The 10,417-nt window shown below is 44.9% G+C and overlaps 2 protein-coding genes across 4 annotated transcripts; both read left to right on the forward strand.

Annotated features, from left to right (window-relative positions):
• The first annotated feature begins 478 nt into the window (after nucleotides 1-478).
• Nucleotides 479-1,116, forward strand: LOC119288659 (trypsin/alpha-amylase inhibitor CMX1/CMX3). Its single transcript, XM_037568236.1, has one exon. It carries the CDS (start codon nucleotides 505-507, stop codon nucleotides 868-870), a length of 366 nt encoding a protein of 121 aa, XP_037424133.1. The 5' UTR covers nucleotides 479-504; the 3' UTR covers nucleotides 871-1,116.
• A 3,694-nt stretch (nucleotides 1,117-4,810) lies between these two features.
• Nucleotides 4,811-10,083, forward strand: LOC119284900 (tyrosine-specific transport protein 2-like). Of its 3 annotated transcripts, none has more exons than XM_037564079.1 (3): nucleotides 4,811-6,260; nucleotides 7,589-7,685; nucleotides 9,865-10,083. In XM_037564079.1, the coding sequence occupies exons 1-2, from the start codon at nucleotides 4,894-4,896 to the stop codon at nucleotides 7,680-7,682; spliced, it is 1,461 nt and encodes a 486-aa protein (XP_037419976.1). In that variant the 5' UTR covers nucleotides 4,811-4,893; the 3' UTR covers nucleotides 7,683-7,685; nucleotides 9,865-10,083. The 3 variants fall into 3 exon arrangements, with proteins under 3 accessions (XP_037419976.1, XP_037419974.1, XP_037419975.1); XM_037564077.1 differs by having other exon boundaries at nucleotides 9,414-9,961; XM_037564078.1 differs by lacking the exon at nucleotides 9,865-10,083 and adding an exon at nucleotides 8,278-8,461.
• Nucleotides 10,084-10,417: the final 334 nt, after the last annotated feature.

The following is a 10,417-nucleotide window of genomic DNA, read 5'->3' on the forward strand; positions in this document are numbered from 1 at the left end:
GCGCCGGTGACGATGGTGATCACGACGGTGCTTCGAAGATGGAGATCACAAGCACAAGATGATGATGGCCATATCATATCACTTATATTGATTGCATGTGATGTTTATCCTTTATGCATCTTATCTTGCTTTGATTGACGGTAGCATTTTAAGATGATCTCTCACTAATTATCAAGAAGTGTTCTCCTTGAGTATGCACCGTTGCGAAAGTTCTTCGTGCTGAGACACCACGTGATGATCGGGTGTGATATGCTCTACGTTCAAATACAACGGGTGCACGACAAATTCTGTTATCAAAAGGATTAATTAGTTAGCCTTTTATCGTACATGACATCCAAGTTTCCACTACGTGGGACTCCAACGAAAGCAAAAAAGGGCAGAAGGCACAACTACGCAAAGATTATCGCTCTTCCTTTCTCTCATCTCAGTATATAAACATGCAATGCATCCAGCCAAGATCCAACAACACCCCATCCATCTACTTGAAAAGGACGAGAGTTGAGAATGCCGTTCAAGCACCAGCTCCTCCTCTCGACCGCCGTCCTGCTCGTCGCACTTGCCGCAGGGTCGGCCAGCTTCAGGGACCGATGCGTTCCAGGGCGGGAGATCACATACGAGTCGCTTAACGCCCGCCGCGAGTACGCGGTCAGACAAACATGCGGCTACTACCTCTCCGCCGAGAGGCAGAAGAGGCGGTGCTGCGACGAGCTGTCCAAGGTCCCGGAGCTGTGCTGGTGCGAGGTGCTGCGCATCCTCATGGACAGGAGAGTGACTAAGGAGGGCGTGGTCAAGGGCAGCCTCCTTCAGGACATGTCCAGATGCAAAAAGCTGACGAGGGAGTTCATCGCGGGCATCGTCGGCCGGGAGTAGTGCAACTTGGAGACCGTCTTCGGGCGGTACCATTACTGCCCGTCCGAATATCCTGGACCTGAAGTGGTCGTGTAACTTTATAAATAGCTCGAGCGTGAATAAGCCTGTTGCTCGATCCATGGACGAATCGCATATGTGTATCCATGCGCATGTGCGAAAAATATGGCAACAAAGAGCATCCGAGAGGATGATGTTAGTCTTTTGTTAAGGTGTGGAGGTTATACTAGTGCAGAAAAGCTTATGGTGTGTTTGATTGCCGTGCTATTTTTTGTGTTTCCCCAGAGTGTCTCGATTGAGTGTGTATGGGGTAATATAATACAACCTCTAGTCCATGTTGTGCACGTCGTTTGGTTGCCCGCAATGTCACAAGTTACATGAGAGAAGAAACGCCAGCACTGCGTTTGGTTACTTGTTTGTGCTGCCTAGATGCAAAGTTTGGTTGTTTCCTTATGTGTACACTGATGATTACTCTCACCTCTTTTTTGCATGGTGAGCTTATCTTATTGAAAGAGGCTTTCGTCCTACTTTATACATAAAGCAAAGCCCGAACAACATACAAAGGTAGCTCACACGCACACCAACCCTGCTGGGGATTCCAGCTTTACAATATAAGTACAAAGAGGCTAAAAGCCAGAGACCTTATAAACAGAAACCAAGCAACACTCGCTAAACTAAGAACGGGAACAAAAGGAGAGCTCGGGGCACCGCTCCTAAGGAGAATACGAAGCGACGATCCAGGTTGTACAAGGAAGTGGTAGTTTGAAGGAGGAGAGGCAAATAAAATGACATCTCCAAGGAGAAGAACGGTATCCATGAACATCATCGTCGACAAGAACAAGGTCCTGCTAGGCTTTTACCGATGCCCCAATGTAGGATCGAAAGTATGTCTAGAGGGGAATGATTAGACTACTTGACCAAATAAAAATCTAGCCTTTTCCCAATTTTAGTTCTTGGCAGATTTTAGCTATCTTAGCACAAGTCAAGCAATCTCCACACAGTTCAAGCAAGCATGCAAAAGAGTATATGAGCAGCAGAAAGTAAAGCATGCAACTTGCAAGAATGTAAAGGGAAGGGTTTGGAGGATTCAAACACAATTGGAGACACAGATATTTTTGTCGTGGTTCCGATAGGTGGTGCTATCGTACATCCACGTTGATGGAGACTTCAACCCACGGAGGGTAACGGTTGCGCGAGTCCACGGAGGGCTCCACCCATGAAGGGTCCACGAAGAGGCAACCTTGTCTATTCCATCACGGCCATCGCCCACGAAGGACTTGCCTCACTAGCGGTAGATCTTCACGAAGTAGGTGATCTCCTTGCACTTACAAACTCCTTGGTTCAACTCCACAATCTTGTCGGAGGCTCCCAAGTGACACCTAGCCAATCTAGGAGACACCACTCTCCAAGAAGTAACAAATGGTGTGTTGATGATGAACTCCTTGCTCTTGTGCTTCAAATGATAGTCTCCCCAACACTCAACTCTCTCTCACAGGATTTGGATTTGGTGGAAAGAAGATTTGAGTGGAAAGCAACTTGGGGAAGGCTAGAGATCAAGATTCATATGATTAGAATGGAATATCTTGACCTCAACACAAGTGTAGGTGGTTCTCTCTCAGAAAATGTATATTGAAAGTGTAGGTATGTTCTGATGGCTCTCTCCATGAATGAAGAGTGGGTGGAGGGGTATATATAGCCTCCACACAGAATCTAACCGTTACACACAATTTGCCAAACTCGGTGGGACCGAATGGTTAAACTCGGTCGGACCGATTCAGCAAACCTAGTGACCGTTAGGATTTTCGGTGGGACTGAGATGCAACTCGGTAGGACCGATATGGTTAGGGTTAGGGCATAACGTAATCTCGGTATGACCGATTACACAAACTTGGTGGGACCGATTTTGGTAATAAGCTAACCAGAGAGTTGGTCAGGTAAACTCGGTGGGACCGATTCGCTCATCTCGGTGAGACCGAAATGTTACAAAAAGGAAACAAAGAGTTTACATTGCAATCTCGGTGGGACCGATCGCTCATCTCGGTAAGACCGAAACGTTACGAAAGGGAAACAGATAGATTACAATCCCATCTCAGTGAGACCGATATCCCTATTGGTAAGACCGATTTGCCTAGGGTTTGTGGCAGTGGCTATGACATTTAAAACTCGGTGGCGCCAGATAGAAAGAATCGGTGGGGCCGAGTTTGACTTTTGGTTTAGGTCATATGTGGATGTGGGAAGGTAGTTGAGGGTTTTGGAGCATATCACTAAGCATTTTGAGCAAGCAAGCCATTAAGCAACACCTCATCCCTACTTGATAGTATTGGTTTTTCCTATAGACTCAATGTGATCTTGGATCACTAAAATATAAAATGTAGAGTCTTGAGCTTCAAGCTTGAGCCAAACTTTTTGTCCTTAGAATTTTGAGGGATTCACTTTCCTCATCTATGCTATGCCATTCATTGAGCTTTTCCTGAAATATTAATCTTGGAATGATGTTAGCTTAATGAGCTATATGTTGTTAGGAATTACGAAAACCATCCAGAGATAGTTGCACTTTCACCCAACCTCCAACGCTGGGGGCGATTGTAGACAACCACTGATTATACTCGATGGACCTTGGCAAGTGGATGATGCCTCCAACAACCCTTGTGGCAACGATCCTAGCAAACCCTCAGGTCTCAAGATGGTCTTCCCAACCAAGAAGCACGTTGTCTAAAAGAAGCCAAGAACACAATGAGATAAACCGACGGCTTCACGAGGGCCCTATAGAGCGAACCTTGGCATCGCTGCACACACAAAGGCACCACACAGGTGGACGTTGAGGGAGGGCGACCATAGCAAAAACAAGGTTGTGGGAAGACCTAGAGATGATGGGCATGGAAGCAACGCCTCCGAGAAGGAGAACGACGTCCACAGACTCGTCATTGTCGCAACGGCGAAGGCCTTGCACAGTTTTTGCTGAAGTCCCACACCTCTGTAGGAAAGCATGCCACTCTTAGAAAACAGCAGACCCTACAAGCCCACGGACCAAACCTCGCAAGCAAGGAGCACGCTACGGGAGCACGGAGCCCCTCTCGGCCAACCCAGCAACTGCGCCCCACTTGCCGATCGCCATTGGAGAGGTTTCAGATTTGGCCTGCCATATTTAAATTGGAGGGAGTACCAAACGTGACATGCATTACACATACAACATGGAGGGGTTTTTGAGAGAAGTGCTCTTATAAACAAAAGGAAAATGCTTGGCTTCAGCTGGCGGATTGTACGCAAGCATCCACCATCTCTTCCATGAGACGCGTGTCATTGATCCACTATAGTGAGTTTTTTTTAGAACACGGTATAAACACAGACGCTCATATATACACGCATATATTCATCTTTATGAACACATACGCAAGCCCTACCCCTATGAGCACATCCGAGAAAACTAAGCCGACATATCATCTTGAAATTGACAAATTCACCACACGCCCCTCGTAGTCGACGAGAACGTCTATTCCCACTGAACATGCATCGCCGAAATTTTTGAATAAATCCAGGAATAATCCCGGTGCTATAGTGAGTATTTGTATCAATGTCTTTGTTGCAAAAAGAGATGTAACAAGACCTTTGTTAAAAAATAAAAATAAAAAATTACAACGAGATCTCTATTGTCAAAAAAACTGCAACAAGACCTCTGTTACAAAAAAAACTATATAAAACCTTTAGTTGTAAAAAAAAATAACAAGACCTATGTGAAAAAAAAAATCTATATAACTTAACCTATGTTGTAAAATTTTCTGCAACATGACTTATGTTGCAGATTTTTTTTTTGCAACACAGGGCCAACAATAGAAGGTGACGCTCCACGGCTCAGTCAATCAGATCCGACCGACGCGTCCCAGCGCCAAATAAAAAATAAAAATCACCTGCCTCCCCAATCCCTCTCTGAGTGTCTTCATCAGCAGTCAAAGGAGAACTCCAAGCCGCAGTGTTTCACCTTGCCATTGCGGAAAAAACCTACCTTTGACCTGCCAAATTACAGCAGCCATGTTCCTCTGCCGCCGCCACCTCACCTTCTCACCGCTCACCGCCGTCCCCTCTCCCAGTGGACACCGCCCTCTCAGGCCAAGAACGCCCAGAGCCCCAGTCCTCGCATCCAAGAACCCCCCACCACGGCCATGGCTACTGCCAAGGCGGCAATGGCGGTGGCGGTGCAGCAGCACCGATGCCGCCCAACCGTCGCCACCCCTCGTAGAGGCCAGTGTCTCCGGCGGCGGCGAGAAGAAGAGCTTCTGGGCGGCGGTGAGCCTCATCATCGGCACGGCGGTCGGGCCGGGCATGCTGGCGCTGCCGTCGGCCACCATCCGCTCCGGCCCGGCCCCCTCCACCGTGGCCATCCTGCTCTCCTGGGCCTACGTCGTGTCCTCCATCGTCCTCGTCGCCGAGCTCAGCTTCGCGGCCATGGAGAGCGGGGGCGTGGACGAGGTCAGCTTCACGGGACTTGCGTCGAGCACCTTGGGGGCAACCTTCGGCGGCGTCGTCGCCGTCGTCTACGCTGCGCTGAGCTTCTCCCTGATGGTCGCCTGCGTAGCCGGCATCGGCTCGCTGGTCTCCCAGCTCTTCCCCGCGCTGAATCCGGCCCTGGCGAACGCGCTCTTCCCGTGCTTCGCCGGGGTGCTCATCGCCTTCTTCCCGTTCAAGGCCGTCGACGGCGTCAACCGCGTGCTCTGCGGCCTGATGCTCGTCTCGATCACGTCGCTTGTGGTGACAGGCGTCTCCGTCGGCCGGAGCAGCATGCTGAATTCGCTTGGCCACGCGTGCTGGAGCCCTGGTGCCATCTTGCCGGCCATTCCGGTCACCGTGCTCACGCTTGGGTTCCACGTGATCACGCCATTCATCTGCAAGATTGTAGGTGACTCGGTGTATGATGCACGCAGGGCAATTCTCATTGGGGGTGCTGTACCATTGGTCATGGTTTTGTCATGGAATGCGGTCATTCTCGGATTGGCAGGCGCGACCGGCAGTGCAAGGTTTGATGACCCTATTAAGCTTCTTCTCTCGGTGAATCCAGCAGCATTGGCTCCCGTTCGAGGCTTCGCGTTCGCTGCTTTGGCGACGAGCTTGATAGGATATGCCGTCAGCTTCCCGAAGCAGCTGGAAGACACTTTGCAGTTGATTGTTAACAGATTTTCTCCGACGCAAGGAAGTGTGGAGTTGTCCGATGCTGGTGGTGATCATGGCAGGAACGAGGTGGTTCTTACGTTGGCAGTGCTGATCATTCCCATATTTATTGTATCATTCTTTTCAACGGCGTTTGCCAAGGCATTAGATTTCGCCGGGGTTTATGCAAACTGCTTCTTGTTTGGGATCCTGCCTCCTGTGATGGCCTGGATTCATCGGTCACGGAAAAAGAGGTAATGTTCATTAGGCCATATTTCTTATAAAGAATATATATACTACTGTATATAGTTAGCAGCATTGGTAAAAATATAAAATCCAAACCAACCAGCAATGGTCATATATACATGCTGAAATAATGGGAAACGAAGTGCAGAGTACTTAAATATGTAATCAGGGGTGCTAACTTATGCTCAGTACCTTTGCTAATATCTGTCGGCATTGCTGAATGGGGACTAAGCAACTTAATTAAGTCTTTCTTGAAGTGCTCACAATTGTCTTATGTTCAACAGTTCAGTCTTTGTTTAACTGACTCAAATGTCTCCAATTCTTAGCAGTAAAGATAGAATTGTTGATTTGTGCTAGTCCCCTTTTATACTTCACGTTTCTAGACTTTCTGCTTTGTGTCATCCTTGTTTCCACAGGAAGATCCTTATAACTGCTGTGTTCCTTCTGTATTAATTAGATAAGTTCGGCATGTGTTCTAGTAACATTTGTGTATAAAGTTGGAGAGTGGTTGGTTCTATAACTTGCAAACAAAAGTATGAATACTCTGGACCTGTTGAGCTTCCACACAGCTACAGGTACTTTTTTTTATGACATAGCTTTATTTGTTCAACTTAACATAGAGTAAATAGATCTGCAGCTCGTTGAATGTCAAGACAACCATCAAAATTTGGTGTAACGTAGAAATTTTCTGGCTATATGTGATTTGATGAGAAGATAAAGTTATGGAGATAGTAAAAGTATAAGGCTGTAAATAGGGAAATTGTCTGAATGTCTGTGCCCAGACCCTCCAGCTTGACCAGCAAACAATGTAGTTCAACACTGCTACACTTTTTTGTCTGAAACCATGCTACCCCTTTAAAATTTTCTACAGGACATTTAGTACTACTCAGATTAGCCTGACAATAAGACATCTAGCATAATGCAATCACACACTTCTCCAGCCGTTTCCTCTACCTCTTTTCTGGATATGAACATGTCATTCCTCTAAACAGACGCTGTATAGTTTGTGGAACCACTATCGATTTATCAGTTTCAGTTATGCAATCGTTTGTCTTTATTCGTTCTGTAGTCAAACTGTCGATTTTTTGCCTCCAGCTTTCAGAGCACACGATGACCTTTTTGTCATTACGTGTGTGAGTAAAATCATGTAAGATATAATATACTAATTTATGTGATAGCGGTCATTTTATGTGCAAGAAATATTTAATCTTGTGAAGGATGATATAATTTATTATATAAAAACTTCAAAAGAGTAGGTTAGCATCAATATTTCGAGTATCTAAACTGTAAACTTTCATTTTGTTCAACGTTTTTTGTTTGCTTCTTCATCCTCCAGGTCACCTGGTTCATGTGAAGATATTTTGCCTGGTGGGAATGCTGTTCTCTTGGTACTTTTCATCGTTGCGGTTATCCTAGCATTCCGGCATTAAAAGGTAAGCATCTGAGGTGCACATTTGTTTTCTTATCATACAGCTCATGAGTGCTGAGCAAGTCACAAATATAATTCTTCAGAGTTTGACCAACTGAAGTTTCTGTTTCATAATTTCCATGGGCGTGCAAACTAAAATCGTGAAGTTATCATTGCAACTGTCTGCAGAACTAACCAGAGTAATCAAAAGACTTCTTCCAGTAAAATTAGAGGGGAAATGTTATCAAACGTTTGCAGTACAAATAAAAAAGTAAATTCAATATTGTTGAGCTTGGATGGTAAAATTACCACTTACTGAATTATCCACACGGCAGAGAAACTTTTTTTTGACGGATTCTCTTGTGACTCCTTACCGCCAAGGCTACTTCATGCAGTGTTTAGAGCAACATTCGGTCAGACCAATTTTTTAGGAACCCTTGTGTCTGGTGTTCTCTCTTACCACTGGAGTTCTTCTGACAACTTTGATTCATTTAGGACTTCAAGGTCACTAGCTATGTTATTTGTACTCGTGATTACTATATCAGTAAACCGTGTGTCTTTATATATGTCTATTACATCAAGTACATACTCAGTACATCTCTGTAATGTTGATCCAGGCCTGACCATCATTCCGTTAAATGAGCGAAAGAAGTCTGTTTTGGGAGAGAAATTAACCATCTTGTAGTTGATTGGTGCTTGAAAGCTCGACTATATTGTCCTCACCATTAATGGGTTTATTTGTATTATGTAACTATTATTTGAAATAAAAATGATGCTGTATCACCAAACTTTTGTTGACAAACTTACCATTTTGGCCATGTTGATGGACAGTGGCAGAGGATGGTATGAAATTTTGGTAGGGTGAAATCATGATTGTAGTTTTATACATACTAATAAGAGTATTTGATGTTAGATTTATGACAACAAATCCGTGTAGAAACATATTGAAATGAAATTAGCACATGCAAAAATGCCTCACCAAGCTTGTACTACATTTTTGACATTTCATCGATTTTTAACTATATGAAAGCTTCATTGCTGTTTAAGCGTAAAGGAATATCAGCAAAGCCTAGCCTGATTAACTCTCATGTGCCTTAAACATGTAAAGCCCAGCTGCTCAGGCCCTGACACTTCGCTCATCGGTCGTCTGTCTTGTGTCCTGGTGACCTTTGAGTCAGCAATGTCGCCATCCTGAACTCAAGCTGCCCTGTGGCCATGGCATAGAAGCAGAATAGTAGGGAATATTTGCTACGCCTGTTAGGTCGGGCGGCTGCCCTACCCCGCCCTATGTGTCCCTCCACGACAGTTGATGGGTTTGGATGGCCAGAAAGCTTGGTAGCTACTACCTCTGTTTCTAAATATAAGACATTTTTTCAGTTCAATTTAAACTCCAAAGACGTGTTATATTTAGGAACAGAGGGTGTATTTTTATGCATTGACCCAGGTCTAAACTCATGGTGCAGTAGTTTTTCTTGTGCAACATAAGACCATTTTGTGTAGCTAAAAAGGCCATGTCTGCAAATATGCTTGGTAAGGGTCTAATAATTTTTAAATGATTATTTAGTTTAGAAAAAATCCAGATAAGCTTGTCTGCATTTTGGCTCCTGGAAAAGTATTGAACAATCTCCAGGCCACATTCTAAGCTAGTTTGCTCAAGTGTGCTGTACATGTCAGCATGAATGTGCTAGTTCTTTGATATGGTTGTTGCCTAACCCAAAATCGGCATGCTGGCTGATCTTATGTCTTGTTCTAGGTGACTGACTACCCTGAATATCTCTGTTTCCAACCCTACTGGACCTCGTTGAGCTGCACATGGATGAGTGGTGCAATTTCACTTCGGTCGAGGAATGGTGGCGCGCCCTGGCTAATATCAATGACAATGGTGGTGCTGTTAGGAAGGGGCTTGTTTCCATCCTCATGCTTGTGTTGTGGGAAGTGTGGAATGAGCGCAATGCGAGAGTTTATAGGAGCATTTCATCTATGCCAAGTGTAGAAATTGGTATGATTAAGGAGGAGGCCAGGCTAGGGGTTTGTTGCGGGCGCCAAACCTTTGAGTTCGATCATGCCGCGAGAGTAGTACTCTGTGGGTCGGTTGCCGGTTCTGTATAGCTGCTCGTCTTAATTATGAACAGGGCAAAGCTTTTGCCGTTGTTTCAAAAAAAGAAACCCTATTGGCTGACAAGATGCCCTTGTCATGTTCATAGGTACGGAGTAAGATGAGGTGCCAGATTTCGGTTGAAGCGGCGATGCTCCCTGTACGTCATTTTTATTCAGATACAGTACCACCTCTTGATTTTAGGATCCAATGAGTTCATTTGAAGTCTCTGCACCATTTCCATGTAGAACGACTTGCACTGGGCGCAGGTGAAAAGCCTGTAGCTTGTGAAAATCATAGGTTTTGACTTGTGAAGGTGAACGGAATCTGAGCAGTGGAGCTATGGAGGGAGGCATTCATAAGCTGCAGTTTTCATATATACCACTAACCATATCACAATACTTTTTTTTTCACGGGAAACCATATCACAATACTACACACATATAGAAATAAGGGTCTATCTACAACACATCTAGATGTCACATCTAAGCTGATGTTCATTCTGTTTATGGTCTATTTTTTTGTTCTAGTTTTTTTTTGTTGCTGCATTATATATTTGTAGAAGCTTAGATGTGACATCCTTAAAAAATATTTAGATGTGAATTAGACAAACTGTAGGAATAAACAGTAAGACGGAACAGCAACATGTCAAACTGATAGGA

The sequence above is a fragment of the Triticum dicoccoides genome, chromosome 4A (assembly GCF_002162155.2).
Source record: "Triticum dicoccoides isolate Atlit2015 ecotype Zavitan chromosome 4A, WEW_v2.0, whole genome shotgun sequence".
NCBI lineage: Eukaryota > Viridiplantae > Streptophyta > Magnoliopsida > Poales > Poaceae > Triticum > Triticum dicoccoides.

What these genes read in the sequence shown, in the direction of transcription:
- LOC119288659 (XM_037568236.1), top strand. Translation starts at nt 505, where the DNA reads ATGCCGTTCAAGCACCAGCTCCTCCTCTCGACCGCCGTCCTGCTCGTC.
- LOC119284900 (XM_037564079.1), top strand. Translation starts at nt 4,894, where the DNA reads ATGTTCCTCTGCCGCCGCCACCTCACCTTCTCACCGCTCACCGCCGTC. An exon ending in CATCGGTCACGGAAAAAGAG is followed by an intron (nt 6,261 to 7,588) that starts GTAATGTTCATT and finishes TTCATCCTCCAG; the next exon opens with GTCACCTGGTTCATGTGAAG.